This window comes from Chelonus insularis, unplaced genomic scaffold (genome assembly GCF_013357705.1).
Source record: "Chelonus insularis isolate UGA/USDA-ARS -01 unplaced genomic scaffold, ASM1335770v1 contig_87_pilon, whole genome shotgun sequence".
NCBI classification, from domain to species: Eukaryota; Metazoa; Arthropoda; class Insecta; order Hymenoptera; family Braconidae; genus Chelonus; species Chelonus insularis.
This window is the reverse complement of record NW_023276775.1, coordinates 12,467-29,206: the sequence shown is the minus strand read 5'-3', so window position 1 is coordinate 29,206 and position 16,740 is coordinate 12,467. Positions and strand designations below refer to the sequence as shown.

Sequence of the window (16,740 nt, the reverse complement as noted above, 5' to 3'; positions counted from 1 at the left end):
GGTTACTTTTAACAACATTTCAAACTATGAAAATTATGAAGACACCTGTAAATATCACAGAAATACAATTGAAGAATCACTTTGAACAAATATTATTGAATGCAATAAATTGGCATACTGATAACAAAATAATGGAGGAGAATTAATTACATTTCGAAGAACCATATAAGGATTGGGAATCAGAAATTATAGAAGACGAAAAATATGCATCTGTGATCCATGACCCGAAAATGTCTAATGGAGCATGTACTACTTATAAAGAGAGTTTAAGTCATGATTGTAAATTGCAAGCAGTTGAGTATTGGCGAAGTGATAAAAAAAAGAATTTAAGTATCGATAGTGTTGAGCAGAAATTTCAAAATCGACAATTAAAACGCTGGACACATCAATTGAATCAAGGTGGAACAAACAAAGAAAAATTGCTCAAATTTACAAATATACGTTAAAAAATTTTGAAACTGCGATCGATGATGTGATGATAGTCCATGATTCCGATTTAAAAAAACGGGCATTAATAGCTAAAAAAAATTTACAATTTGATGATCTTCGTTTCCAAGCTTTTCCAATGTGGATACTATCATTCAAAAGAGCTCATCGTATTGTTTCTCGTAAAATAAACAAATTCATATCATCAAAAACGATTGAAGATCGTCAAATATTAAAACAAACATCAGAAGTGTTTGTAAACGATGTAAAATCGAAAATTCAATCATATGGTTTAGACAACATATATAATTCTGATCAAAGTGGCTTTCAATTAGAAGTACATTCAGAGAGGACTTTAGCTCCAGAAGGAAAAAAAAATACAGTGCACAGCCCAATCAGTTTCTTCGACAACTCACAGTTATACTATACAACCAACGGTATCTGCTATGTCATTGTGGTTTACATTTATCGATAATTGATATGTGTATGAATTCTTGATTTATGTTGTTAAATAAATTCTCTTTTGCTAAGAAAATTTCTGACTTTTATAAAATTGAATATCTGTTTGATAACTCGTTTTATTTATGAATAAATTTTCTCATGAATAAATTGTATATCTATGTAAATAGTATTCGAGTGTTTGTCTGTGATTTTGAGGAAACAGCCCTAAACTAGGCTCAGAGAGCTATTTACGTGCCATGAGAATTTCTGTCTGTCTGTCGGTCTGTTCGGGGCGATCTCGGAAACGGCTTAACCGATTTCAATTGAACTTTACAGCCATGAAAAAGGGGACGTCAGAAGTAACAAAGACTACTTTTTGTATACGTAAATTTCTTATAAAAATTGAATTTTTTGTAAACAATTACAGACAAAACCTATACAATATGTTCGAGTTCTTCCAATGAGAGCTCTTTTTTCACTACAAAAAGTTTTCAACTATATGACGTACATATAAACTTTCTTTTTCAATTTGTATCAATTAAGTTTGTTACAAAAGATTAAAAATGAGTACTATCCAATCCATTCGAGTTCTTAAAATGAAAAATTTATTGTTTCACGGAAAAAAAATTTCTCTTCAGATAACATAAATATGAACGAACTCTATATGCCCATAACAATGGAATTCATTCTAACCAACTGGGAACGGGATCTATGCAACCCATGTAACTTCTCTCAACGGGACAATTTTTTAACTTCCCAGTGGGAAGTTATAGTAATGGGTCCGATTTTGCGAATCGCTAATTTTGACATATCTCCACGTTTCAAGGTCCCCAGAGTTGAATACGATAGTTTTCACGTGGACGTCTGTGTGTGTGTGTATGTACGTATGTGCGTATGTTCGTATGTTCGTACGTGCGTTCGGAATTATTTTTCGCCTCGATTATCTCGAGAACAAAAAATGATATCGGCGTAAGACCAACTGCATTCGACGCGTAATTACGTAACTTAGAACTGATTAGATTTTCAGCGAAATCGGTCCAGCCATTTTTTATGCAGAATCAAAAAACTGAAAAAATAGTGAACTACCTAAATTCTGCAATTTATAAATTATACCATTTTTTAGACGGAATTTCGAGATCTTGAGAAAAATATGAATATAAAATGTTTAGAATAATTGTACAGAAATATGATGACAGTATTTCATAAAAAAAAATTTTTAAAAAACGAAATCAGCAATAAAGAAATGTTAAACTTGTGTTGGGATGAAGAAAAAAACGTTGAGGATAATAACATAGTAAATGATTATTGTTAATAATAAGAAATTGTTTCATAACGATTGAACATTGTTAATAACAAATGATTATCGATCATAATAATATTTGAATAAAAAATTTTTTAATTATTATAAACAATAAAAATAGAGATCTATACAATATAATTGAATTCTTTTAACGCGTAATTTTTTCTTTTGCTTAAAAAAAAATTACCAACCGTACGACATGAATGGAAACTCATTTTTTTTGTTTATAACAATTAAATCTGTTATAAACAATAAAAATAGAGATCTATGCAATATATTTGAATTCTTCCAACGCGTAATTTTTTCTTTTGCTAAAAAAAGTTAATAATAAATAAATTCGAAAGCCTATTCTAGAATGAATCGACAGTTTTTACGTGGACGTCTGTGTGTGTGTATGTACGTATGTGCGTCTGTGCGTATGTGCATATGTGCGTACGTACGTTTGGAATTATTTTTCGCCTCGATTATCTCGAGAACAGAAAATGATATCGATGTGGGACCAATTGCATTCGACGCGTAATTTCGTAACTTAGAACTGAAAAAATTTTTCAGGAAAATCGGTAAAGCCATTTTTTGGCAGAATCAAAAAACTGGAAAAAAAGGAAATTACTTGAATTTTGCAATTTATAAATTATACCATTTTTAGACAAAATTTCAAGATTATTTCAGAAATATGAATATTAAATGATTGGAATACTTGTATGGATATATGATGACAATATTTCATCGAAAAAAAAAAATTTAAAAAACAATATCAGCAATGAAAGAATTTTAAACTCGTGTCAGGATTGAGAAAAGAGCATTAAAGACGCTATAATAGTTTATAATAATTGTCAATAATATGGAATTGTGTTCATAACAATTGAACATTGTTACTAACAAGTGATTATTGATCATAGTAATATTTAAATAATAAGTTTCAAATTGTTATAAACAATAAAAATAGGGACCCTTTCTATATATATATGAGTACTTTTAACGCATAATTTTTCCGTTTACTAAAAAAATGTTACCAACCGTATGCCATAAATGAAAACATACTTTTTTCGTGTATAACAATGAAATTCGTTGTAAATAATGAAAAAAAGGATCTATGAGGTTCATTCGAATTCTTCTAACGCACAATTTTTTCTTTTATTGAAATAAAGTAACTAACCATATCAAATGAATATAAACAGACTCATTTCGTTTATAACAATTCCATTTGTTATAAAAAATGGAAACGGGTTCTATTCAAATTGTTTTTTTATTTTTTCCACTGGGAAGTTGGTCGTGTGGACCTTTCGGGTCGCACCCAGACCACTGCAGAGCACTGATATTTTTCTACTGAATAAGAGTTACTCACAACTTAGCAAAAATAGAAACTATCTCTTTTTGGTTATAACAGTTGTTTTTGTGATGTATACTCGAAAACAGAAGCTACACAATTAATTAGAGATCTACCAACAGGATGTTTCATTCTACAAAGCAAGGTTACTGACTATGGTTTATGAATAGAATAGACTGTTCTGTTTATAACAATTCAATCGTACTACACTTAAGAATCATGATCGATCTATTCTTATGTAAGTAATTATGAATATTTGCGGACAAAGACGCAGGAATCAGCTAGTAATGGATGTAATTAAAATATATAATTTATGTACCTGAATATAATTTTTATATATTTTTAATGTATGAAATTCATATGCATAGTATAAACGAAATATATCATAAGATACATTTTCAATACAAATCATTTCCATAGAAGCAGTGCTAATGCTTATGAAGAGAGATAAATCTCTTAGTTCAAGGCCCAGCACTCGTAGTCTTTCACTATGCTGCAAACAAAATTTCCTAATAGTAAAGCACAATAATAATATATTTACAAACAGACAATAATCAAAATATTTCATCGCTACTTAAAGATAGGCGCAGAAAAAGAAAACATTATTTGATGCCAGTAGTTGGTAGTTACTTCTTCAAATATGCAGGTTATTTAAATGATGTTTGATCATTTGTTATAATGTATTGTCATTCTTTTTTCAAGATTTGTTGATTAAGTAATTTGTTCTTAAGTCTATGAGCTGATTTCCACGTCTTTGTTCATCTAATGTGCATAATTACGCCACAGAATGAAAAAATGATAAAAAATAGTTCAATATAATAGGATCGTATTTTCAAAGAGCCAATTTTGTATACGTATTGCTTTGCAATAGTATTAAAAGACAATTAATAAATTCATTAGTATTGATAATAGACAGAAAAAGTTCTAATTCTATTGTGAGATTTGATTCCTGCTCCTTTGCAAAGATTAGATAGTTATAAACAAAAAAGTCTGTTTTTATCCATGTCACACAATCAGTAACTTGGCGTTGTTAAAAAAGAAACATCCTCTTGGAAGAACTCGAGTTGATGGCATAGCAATGAATGGTATTCATCAAGAAACCGTTACTGTATTGTGATAACCAAACTATGTCTGCTCATAACAAATGTAGTATGATTTAAATAGATAGACTGAAACAAAACGTGAGTTTGGAAATACAGTTGTCTAGATTACCTTAAACCTGCTTTTTTTAGATTCAAAGCATTACGATGTGTTTTTTCCTCCATTTCTAATGTTATCTTTTTAAAGTAAAAAACTGAGCAATACTTATTCTTTCATTTCGTAAATAATTTTAATACGATATTAAACACAAGCTATAGGAAACTAATGAATATGTGAAGTCTTTTAATAAATTGTAATTTTTTTAAATAATAAACGAAAGCCTATACCAAACTATAAATAATGTAAAACTTTGCATTGATTGGCACAGAAACATGAATCTTTATTGATCTATGAACGTTTTGTACAGTAAAAAATTTCTTTATCCAAGTGATAAGTTGTCATTACCGCATAAATTGTTTTGATGATTCATCGGTAAAATGTCAATAGACTATTTCGTTCTTCCCTTTTAACCATTATTTTCACTAGAAAAATCAATTTCGTTTGTGATTTCGAAGTTTTTTTATATCGAACTTGGATTTCGAATGATCTGTTTGCTTCTTTTAATATTGATTGGGTGCTCATCATGTAGCTTACTCGCTCTGCACACTTGATTGCTAATTGCACATTTAGTGTCAGGGTAGTAGGCCGGTTAGAGTCGCAACTTTGGAGTCACACTGTAATGGCTTCTCCATAGATAGTAATTTTTTAAGAAGGACGGAAGTATGAAATGAAATCCTAATTATAGGAAGTTCGATGTAATAAAAACAATGGATGAATGGTTGTGTGGCGTGAATCTCAAAAAATTCCACTCAATAAAAAAAAATAAACTCGAGCCCCTGAATGTCAGAAGGGGTGAGGATTAATCACTCGACAACACACTCAGTAGAATTAAAATAAAAGAGTAAATTTATTTTATTATACACTCCTCAGTTTTTTATGTAACGTATCACACTGGTATCAGTCTTAGAAAATTCACTCTCAATACAAAAGTCAAGAAGAGTTCGGTTGTCCAGTGGAGCTAATAGATGAGCCATTAGCTCAGTCAGAACGAAGGTCTACCACAGAGAGCTTCATTCAAGTTGGTGCTTCACCATCTCCAAGTCTCCCAATCCAATTGACCTCCAAGTTAGGGTCATGGATGTCCATGTTGCGACTAGCCCAATCATTCATGCAGACAATCGCTCAATAACAAGAGACAATCACCAAGGACGAAAAACATCATCTTTAATCACCATGGAAGACATTTCATTAGATTCACTTAAGTTGTTGGGACAATTAACTAGGAATTGGGATACAATCCTTATACTCTACAATGTTAAATATCTTGATCAAAACACTCGTGAGCTCTGGAAGACTCAGGATAATGATCTTGAGAGAATGCTCACATGTGCAGAACTTCATGACTTTTTATTGGACCGGATTCGTACTTTAGAGAAGCTGGAGCCACGAAAAAAATGAGACATTTAACAACGCTCGTCATATTCAACAATCAGTGAACGTAGATTTATCTGTGATTGCTGTAATGGGGGTCACTTCATCATAGTCCGTCCAGAATACAGGGCATTGCTTATGGAGCAGCGATGAAGGATTACCGACGGGAAAAAACTCTGCAGGAACTATCTTGGAAGACTACAAGTCAATCAATCAACATTTAAGTAGTGATGTTTATAGCACATAACATCAATAATCAAGTAACGTAAAATCAATTTCACTCAACAGAAAATCATCGACGAGAGAAATCTGCTCAAGTAAGACCATTCTAACAAGATGACCATTCAACGCTGGTAGCAGCAGCAAAAGTCAGAGCAAATTCACCTTCAGGAAATTACATTGCAAGAGTGCTTATAGATCCTGGATCAGAGCAACAATCATCGGCTTCATGTCAATGGTTTAACACTAGCAGATCCAATATTCACTGTTCCTCAATCAATAGACATTCTTCTTGGAGCTAACTTTTATGGACAAATCATCAAACGAAACATCATATTTCAATCTCCAACAGTTCCTATAGCTCAACTTTCCATCTTTGGTTGGCTAATTCTTGATCCAGTGACATCAAATTTATCAGTCATTTACTATCAAGTTCATCATATTACTACAATTACATTCCATGAAGACATTCAAAAGTTGCTCAAAATTCTGGGTCCGAGAAGAAGTTCATACTACAAATCACCATCGACTATTATTCTTGGACCAACAATGTGAAGAATTCTTCAGGTAAACGTATTCTAGATATTCGTCAGGACGATACATTGTTAGAATTTCACTTATTTTTTCACCTGCAGCTCTTGGAGACTTATATACAACTGCGTACCGATGTTTATAGAGTCAGTGAAGAAGATCAACCAACGAGACTGAGTACAGCAATCTTTACAGACAATTCATAGAAGAATACGAAGAACTCATTCATCCATATTTTCTTTCTCATCATAGGGTTTCAACCCATTAACGCCGGGGTAATCAGAATTTTTACTAACTTTTTAAGGTGTTTATTTATTATTTCATCGGACCAAAAAAAATGTAATATCTGTATTCCAAAGCGAAATTCGATGCTCTTTCAGAATCTAAGCACAGAATTTTGATAAAACACCGAGAAAAAAAAATATGGTTATAATCTACATATTTTAGACCGTATGAGGAACGGCGGAGTGTGGTAGTACACTTGTACAGATTTAGATGATACTGTATGATTATTGTGTTATAATCTTCTAGAATAATAAATGAGAACTAGTATCAGTAAAAAGTGCGTATTACACGTAGTATGAAGTAATTTTAAGCACAATTTAAGTGGAATCAATTGATGAAGCAAATTCGCAAAGTGTTATTGTAGCAGTAGATAGCATTTTCATGGGATGAACAAGATTAGATGGTGACACTATTGTAGAATTTGTAAAAGCACCATGTCAAGTATCTTTAGAAAAGTTGTCTCATCCAACTCAACCTCGTATGTTTTTATTAACAAAAATAGTAGAAATATCGTACTACAACATGGGACGTATCCAACTATAATAATCAAGAATTTGGCAAGTTGTTGGGGATCATTTTGATCGAGTGGAATGCAGTCCAAGACAAAATATTGTATTCTTTGCAGTTGATTCCCTTCGGCAGTTTGCAACTAAATTTATTGAAAAAGGAGAATTTGCAAATTTTAGGTTTTAAAAAGAATTTTTGAGACCGTTTGAATATATTATGAAAAAGAATAGGTCTCCAGTGATACGTGATATGATTGACAGATGTGTAGCTTGAATAGTTCATTCTCAAGCACCTAATATTTGTTCGGGATGGAATGAAACACAAAAAAACACCGTAATTATCGTAAAATGGAAAAGTATTATTCATATTTTTTAAATTATATACATTATTTTCAGATAAGAGGTTGGTTTCCAGTAATATTCGAACTTTCTTGTGTTGTTAGTTGATGTAAGCTTGACGTAAGAGCTCGTACACTTACGGTATTACTCGATGTTATAAAAACTCATGGTGCTTCGTTTAAACATGAAATTTCCAGAACAGCATATGGAGGTAAAATTATTTTCAAAATATCTATAATAGCTTCATTAATATTTAATTTAATTATAATCATTGATTAAAAAAATTTTAGAAAGCTGAATGGATGACAACAACCTGTAATCATGCGCTGTCTGCAATAGTGTCTGCAAAATTAAGATTAAATAGTTATTAGCAGCTTATTTAAAAAAAAATTTTTTTATAAGATTGGACAGTATTTAAAAAGTGGGAAGGATTTAATCAATGTCTTCATGAATTTATTCTTAATGATGAAAAGAAGAATTCTGTAATCCCGTTTCTAGAATAATAATCTACATCAACTTATACTTAAGTCAGATGGTCAAATCTCAGCAGATAAAAATTACGTGGAGATATTACTACATCATTTAAAATTCCACCAGCTCTTCAATTAACATAGCAAGTATTCATACGCTTTAGCACCTCACCAAGTCCAATATGAACAGGAATACCTTGGTGGAAGATTTAAAGACTGGACACCAGATATTAATTCTACAAAGCAGTAATTCAGCTGGATTCAACCTTAGAATCACCATAGTTTAACCCTTTAATTTTAACTACCAGTTTATTTCTACTCACTAGCTTAAATTGGACTATAACCCTAACGCCACTTATTTCTAGTACAATATTTGCTCCCCAATACTCCAAGCATACTGGAAGCAATAAAAATATATTTATCATCAAACTATTTGAATAAATAATGTCTTAATACAGTTATAACTTTTTCATTGCAGCTGATTATTTTTTTAGCATGCCCATTACTCTAAAGGTGCTATTCGATACCATGGGAGTGCTAAAAAATTAAATTTTATTGCCTAGGTGAATTGAAGAATATGTAAAAGTAAGAAAGAGCTTACACAAGTGTAAAATAAATAAACTAGAGGTGAGGAGAGTTCTCAAGAGAGGAAACAAGGATGAAAATGTTGGAAGTAAACGTGTAGACATACAGCAAAACTTTGACTAGAATTTCTTGCCTGCTATTCCTGGATCCCTTTTAGGTATGAGATTAGACTCGTCGCCATCACAACTTGGTTTGCCAGAAAATAGTTGTGATATGTATATATGTCTAAGGACGAGGCATAAATTTTGTTGCCTGGCACCCCTTTAAGCCGGAAACTCATCGTTTAGTTGTGCCAAGGGAGTGTAAAAAAAGAAAAAAGCAAACTAGATACTAAACATAAGTGATTATCGTTCTGTAAAAAATGCTGCTAATTGTTATCCCTTTTATTTTCAGATTCTTTAAATTCTTAAAAAATATCGAAACTACATAATTACTATTTTTTATACTACTAAATTTTTATAATATTTAACTGTTATAAATAATAATATTCCCGCTTCTTCCGCGGCGTTGTCCTCTTCCTCGTCTTTCACCTCTTCGCTGTTCTCCACCTTTTCCTCTCTTCTGTCCTTGTTCCCATCCCCGAGAACCATTCTGGGACGGATATGGACGAGTGTTCGTTTGCCCCTGCCCCCTTCCCCATTTTCGCCCTCTATTGTGCCACCGACGAGGATGCTCTGAAATAATATTTTAATTAAGTAAAAAATCAACATTCAAGTTGTTAATTTTTACTTAAATGCATTTTTTGCATTATTATTTGAATGAGTTTTTTATAAATACCTGGCTCAGGTGGTAGCGAAATATCCGCTACCTGTTGTTGACTTGGCTCTCGGCATCTAGCTGAGGGCTGGTTGCTTTCAGAGGGTGGTGGCTGCTGGAGAAGTTTTATTTTCTCCTCCAACTGTTGCTTCTCTTTCAACGCTTGTTGGAGAAGATGAAGACGATTATATTCAGATACTAAAAAAATTGAAAAGCATTAATCTATTAGATCGAATGAATAATAACATGCATTATTGATATACTTACATCTATTGGCCATAATTATTTGACTGTCACTTTCTGAAATTAGGAAATAAATAATATATTAGTTGAAATATAAAATAATTCTTAATTATATATTAATAAACTTTTGAATCATTCTTTATTTAATATGTAGTTCTTATATTATTCTTTTACTTACTTTCTTTCCGATGTATATGGCGTGCAGGCCAGGGGGTTATAAAAACAATGGATTCTACCATCGATTTATTGTTTACAATCAATTGCAAGCGCGAAAATGTTTATATTCAATGGTTTAATATGATGGATGATTGGACATGGGTGCTTCAGCCAATCATAATGTTGCAAAAGTGATCACATGATTTACACACAATTTCATTCGGTCATTCGAAATTTTAAAGGCTAACTTCAAGTGATAATCGTGAAATCACTATAGTCTCATTCAGTTTATAAAAAGGATGCGTTCAGCAGAAACAAGCGCTTGACGGCGCTCGCTAGCGCTGAGAAACAAACTATACCATTTTCGGGGCAAGGACACGTTTTTTAACTTTCGCAGTGCTGACGTTTTCCGCCATTTTGCTTAGATAAGTTTGTTTACAAACTTGTAAGTTAACCGGTCGTTTTGTGCAATCATTTAAATAATAGTAGTAATTAGTTAAATAAAATATGATAATTAATAATGGCAAAACAGAAAATAGTGACTTACGTATGTAGGAATAAGGAATTTCAAATATTAGCAACCGATGATATCCATCATAACCTTAGAACTGGTAAATATCTAATATTTCATATTTTTTTAAGGTTAAAATTCTTATTTAATTTTTTTAATACAGTATTTTTGGTCAATTTTCTATAATTTTTAATAACGATCCAAATTTTTCCAATGCTGTTTTTTTAATAGCCAATTTCTATTAACAAATAGAGGCATAAGAGTTGTCCAGTAATCATGTAATTATTATATTTCCAGATGATAAATATGCATCAGAATATTTTGGTAATCTTTTCTGATCCAGCTGAAATTGGAGCTGGAGTTTGTTTATTAATTATTATTTAACTTTTTGTTGCTGGTCTAATTGTTTTACTGTTGGATAAACTTTTACAAAAAGGATATGGTCTTGGAAGTGGTATTTCCTTATTCATTGCCACAAATATTTGTGAAACAATTGTATGAAAGGCCTTCTCATCAGCAACTGTCAACACTGGACGAGGTACTGAATTCGAAGGAGCAGTAATAGCGTTATTCCACCTGTTAGCTACTAGACAAGGCAAAGTTCGTGCTCTAAGAGAAGCATTCTATCGTCGAAATCTTCCAAATTTTATGAATTTATTAGCAACAATTTTAGTGTTTGCTATTGTTATATACTTTCAAGTAAGATGCAATAATATTATGTAATAATAATAATATTTATTTTTTATTCATTGTACTTACTTATGATTGATATGTATTTTTTTAGGGTTTCCGTGTCGATTTACCTATTAAATCGACTAAATATTGTAGACAATACAGTAGTTATCCAATCAAACTTTTCTATACGAATAATATTCCTATCATTCTTCAATCAGCTTTAGTATCGAATCTCTACATTATATCTCAAATGTTGGTGGCTAAATTTCAAGGCAATTTAATTGTTAATCTATTGGGAGTATGGTCAGATGTTGGTGGTGGTGACCCAGCAAGGTCTTACCCCGTTGGAGGTCTCTGCTATTACTTATCGCCGCCTGAATCGGTAGGACATATTTTTCAAGATCCTGTCCATGCCCTCTTATACATTCTCTTCATGCTGGGTTCTTGTGCGTTTTTCTCTAAAACTTGGATTGAAGTTTCTGGTAGTTCAGCTAAAGACGTGAGTACCATTGACTTGTATAAACAAATATAATGATATGTTTATGTCTTTTATAAATGGTTATTAATAAATTTTAAAAAATTCAAGGTTGCTAAACAATTGAAAGATCAAAAAATGGTAATGAGAGGACATCGTAACAATTCAATGATTCATGAATTGGACCGTTACATTCCTACTGCAGCAGCGTTTAGCGGACTTTGCATTGGAGCCCTTTCGGTACTTGCTGACTTTCTTGGTGCGATTGAATCTGGTATAGGAATATTACTTGCAGTGACAATAATTTATCAATACTTTGAAATTTTTGTGAAAGAACAAAGTGAAATGAGTGGTATAAGTACGTTATTATTCTAAATTCAATTAAATGGACAAAAAAATTTTTCTAATGCTCCAATATATAAATTTATATATTTATTATGAGTCATCGATATTACATTCGATAGATTTTGTCTTCATCGATCTTTAAAAACTTTTATTACACTTATTACAATGAACCATGCTTTAAGACTTGACTGTACATAGAATTTAGTGAGAGTAAATAATGCCGGAAAAGGAACATTTTCATGCATGTAAGCCCATACACATTCTTTTATTACTACATTGATCTGAAATTAAAATAAATATTATGTAAATAAAGTTTAGTAATTGTAAAATCAGCAAAAAAAAACGTTGAAACATACCTGATGAGGTGTGAGAATTGGTAAAACATCTGTCAAATAATTAAGAGGTGTAGGAAGTAATTGAACTAGGACCATAATATTTATAAGCCGTAAACCTTCTGCTAAATTCCAATTGGAAATTACTGCAGCGGTGATAGCTCGTAATAAAACTGAACAATAAGTCAATGCTGGACAATGTCTTGCAGTTAATTCAAGTAAAGTCTAAATAAGAGATACTTCTCGAAATGAACAACATATCTTTAGATCCCTTTCAACTGTAACTTTGGTAAATTCTTCATCTGGCCATGGAAGTCCATTGTACATTACATCTGGTGAAATTAATTCCACAAGAAGTAAGATAACCATTTTTATGGCATCTAAGTTTGGATACTGATTGTTCAATTCATCACTCATACAACAAGCTTTAATAGTATCTAACAATAATAAACTATTTAAATTTATAATTTCTTTATTAAAATTATCTTGAGCAATATTTCTTCTTGGTCCCTGGCCAATAACACCAGCATGAAATGCTGATGAATGTCGCTGTGCTAGCATAACGCTAGTACCATGTTTATGATTTTGATGAAGCAATGAAAAATTATTTGTTTCATCTTTCGGTGTTACTTTAGCACTAAAATATTCTGATGGCTCACCATAGAGACTATCCTTAATTAGCTCTCGTATTGCAAGAATACGTGCACATGATGAGACTTAATAGTCGGTTTGATATTTTTACACCGCGTTGTTTCTTCAAAATACTGTCTTCTCTAATGCTCCAAGAAGTGAAATAAATCTTACAGCTGTTTGTACTTTTAGTGGATGTGAATCATTAAGTAACGGTATAATGAGTGATAAGTCTTGTTTAATTGACATTAATAACGCTATTCCATTAGCACTATGTGGTCCATTCATTCTCATGATCAAGTCGAATTTTTGAAGAATCATATCTAGAATTTCACAATACACACTTTTTACAGTTGCATCATTTATTTCATATAAATGACTCGTTGCTAGATGCTCTAAAATTCCTACTACTGAGTGTAGTATATTTTGAGAATTTTCTTGAATTCCTGTCACTGAAAAATCTTTTAACCCCCAGAATAATATATTTTTAATAATCAACTGTGGAAAATAACTTCCAATATGAGAAACTACCCAATCTAAATATGGGCTGTGTGTGGCCATCAATTTAATCAAAATATTCATACAGTTGTCAGCTTCTTGTTGATTAAAGTCTAATAAATATTTTATACATTTGTCTGATAAATCCATCAATGTCCTGGTTGTTTTACATGATAACCAATATTTAAGACAATCATTAATTGTGGATTTAGTTGTTAATTTAGCTTTTTTTTGGAAAACTTTTTGATAATTTACCTACAATCAAAAAAGAAAAATTGTCATTGTTTTGTGCACTATTGTTATAAAATAATTGATCAACTTTTATAAAATAATTACCCAAGAGATCTAAAGACCAATTGGTGATAAGACATGACCAAGCTTGAGGATTATCAGAGATAGTCCAAAACTGCATTTCTAGCAGCAGGAAGATTTTTCAATAACAATAAAGCCCCTTTTGTAACTTCATGAGTATTTTCTTTTTGAAAATTTTTAACAGACGCTGGGATAAACTTTCTAATTTCTACCAATATATCTTCTGGGGTTAACGGTTTATTGCTTGATCACATTATTAATTTTTGTATTCATAAACAAATTATTTATAAGAGAATTTATATTCGATTAACTAATGAACATTTATAACAGCTTGTTTTTGTTAAATAAATATTAAGTTGTTACTTTAATGTTTAACTAATTCGTGAAATTTTTCACTGCAAATTTTATAAAAATATATTTAATTGAGGTTATGTTCTCCAGTAACTGCTAAGTTTGCGTTCTAACGGAAAATAGTCATTTAGCGCTCAGCTAAGAAAATAACCTCAATTTTATGAATAAAAAATAATTTTTTAATTTACTCAGGCACATCCAAATATTCTATCGTAATTGTTTAAAATCTATTTTTAAAACCACAATCTGGCGTAAAGATAAAACTCTTTTATATAAAATACAATTTAAATACGATAATAAATGTCACATTATCATATAGATGTCTCTCAATCACGTGAGAAAGGAGGCAAGCTACAGAGCTTTACGGGAAAGAGAGTGAAAACGATATGTAACGCAAGAGAGAGGACAATGTAGAAAGCTTAACATAAAAAAAAGAGATAAAAAACATACAACGCAAGAGAGAACACATTATAGAGAGCTCAAGTATAATGAGTGAAATAGTGAGCCAAGAAATCTTGAATAGCAGAAATATTGCTGTTAGGGGCGGAGCTAATTTGTAACTTTGTTAATAGTTGACTAAAAATTCTGATTTTGCATTGAATCGAAAGCATATGATCTTAAGTGACTATCTATTAAACATGAAGGCATGATAAGCAGTAATTACGGAGATATTCGCGTTCAAAGATGTGATGATGACGTCACACAATATTTTTCGTGTATAGAGTAGTTGGTAGTCTCGGCGCACACGAGAGAAAGAACGCACTAGTGAGAAAGAGAGCAAAAGTGGATGTGCACTTGGCGCCGAGTATCTACCGCTACTCTAGATAGTTGGTAGTCTCGGCGCACACGAGAGAAAGAACGCACTAGTGAGAAAGAGAGCAAAAGTGGATGTGCACTTGGCGCCGAGTATCTACCGCTACTCTAGATATTTCGTAGAAAAATTGTGGCTACGAGAGAAAGGTAACGTAACATGTCATTTAGGTAAGACTGACAAAGGAGAGGCTAGAAATCGAGTTGAAATGTGCGAAAAACGGAATTAGGGGCGTGGCTCTATCTGTATCTCGACAAATACTCAATGAAAAAATCTTATTTTGGATTTGAATAAAAGCTTACAGTCATTATTGATTGTGTATTGAAAATTATCCCGTAATGTTGAGTAGTTATAGAGATGTTTACACTTAAACATTGCGTCGTGACGTCACGCGTGAACTTTTCAGTATAGAGTAGCGTGTTACTCGGCACTGTAAATATGAGCCGCAAGAGCACGCTAGTTTGACGAGGGGCAATAAATGAATAAGGGACAGAATGTGCAGGTGTAGTACCCGCGAAGCCTGTAGAATGTTCGAGGTTGTAATATATTTTCTTTAGTGACGCCATTATTTAAATGAAAATTTTACCTAGCGTTTTTTTTTTTACACCTCTTCTTCAAGAGTCCAGTAACTTTTTGTGATATACCACTAGCAGCATTTGAAAAACAGGCCTCAGTTACCTCAGAATCACTCTGTGATTTCATCGATGACGTGCCTTCAGCTATTACGTCAGGTATTATGAGACGCCGTGTCCGCCGTGCACTCGTTGACGTAGATGTTTCTTGCGTTCCCTTGTCATTACTACAGAAAATTATTTTTATAAATAAATATTCTATTATTATTTAAATAAATCTATGTTATTTAGAGAACCTATAATTACCCCGCCGATAAATTTGTAGAAATAAGCCATATTATTACACTTATTTTGAAATTATTAATGTCCGTTTTAAAAGAAAAAAATAGCATTAAACATTTAAAACTGACTTTTCGAAACAACGGGGGTTATGATGAAAAACTTTTATGAATATTTTATCCCCTGTAAACTTGATATTGAAGAAGAAACAGATAATGATATTCCTTCGGATGGTTTTCAGAGGGAGTATGAGTCACTATCGAGTAGTTCAATAGAATATTCCTTTGAAGTGACCGATGATACTAATACTGAACAGCAAACCTCATCCCCAACAAGAAGTAATTCATCAACACCTGTTGGTAATTATTTTTATTCTTATGTTTATTAGTTTCATTATTAATGAAAATATTAATTATAACTTCATGTTGGCTACAATTTCTCTTGGAGGCCACTTGAAGAATAATGCTGATAATTATCAAATTATAGATGTTCTAACCGATGGGGCTGTAAACCGAGCAGTAACGAAGAAAATCCAGAGTTCAGCGAATAAACACGAGGCATTGCCGACAACATCATCAGACACCTTTACAACTGTTTATCTCCCGGGGCCGCCGTTTTATTATTGACAAGGAGCGGGTCAACCATTTTGAGAAGTTTCAAATTACTGGTAAAGAATGTATCATTAAACTAACACCGCTGCCTGGTGATCAAAACTATGTAGAGTGTTTTGAAGGCGCGCTAACAGACATTACAACATATATTACACAGTCTCGCGTATCTCGTGACAGAGTAGC

General features: G+C 32.0%; 2 protein-coding genes across 2 annotated transcripts; one reads left to right on the top strand and one right to left on the bottom strand.

The window, feature by feature from the left end:
• Positions 1 to 11,074: 11,074 nt before the first annotated feature.
• LOC118071566 (protein transport protein Sec61 subunit alpha-like) lies at positions 11,075 to 12,191 on the top strand. The gene is made up of 3 exons (XM_035090751.1): positions 11,075 to 11,365; positions 11,451 to 11,840; positions 11,928 to 12,191. Exons 1-3 carry the CDS (start codon positions 11,315 to 11,317, stop codon positions 12,189 to 12,191), a joined length of 705 nt encoding a protein of 234 aa, XP_034946642.1. The 5' UTR covers positions 11,075 to 11,314.
• Positions 12,192 to 12,289: 98 nt separating this feature from the next.
• On the bottom strand, positions 12,290 to 15,797 carry LOC118071567 (integrator complex subunit 5-like). The gene is given in 8 exon segments (XM_035090752.1): positions 12,290 to 12,442; positions 12,518 to 13,202; positions 13,204 to 13,272; positions 13,380 to 13,843; positions 13,845 to 13,876; positions 13,958 to 14,013; positions 14,015 to 14,176; positions 15,682 to 15,797. Coding segments are annotated over 8 exon segments (1,737 nt in total).
• Between the last annotated feature and the right edge of the window lie 943 nt (positions 15,798 to 16,740).

Coding starts and splice junctions, on each gene's coding strand:
- LOC118071566 (XM_035090751.1), top strand. CDS start 11,315: ATGAATTTATTAGCAACAATTTTAGTGTTTGCTATTGTTATATACTTT. Junction 11,366..11,450: donor CTATTGTTATATACTTTCAA/GTAAGATGCAAT, acceptor GTATTTTTTTAG/GGTTTCCGTGTCGATTTACC. Junction 11,841..11,927: donor CTGGTAGTTCAGCTAAAGAC/GTGAGTACCATT, acceptor AAAAAATTCAAG/GTTGCTAAACAATTGAAAGA.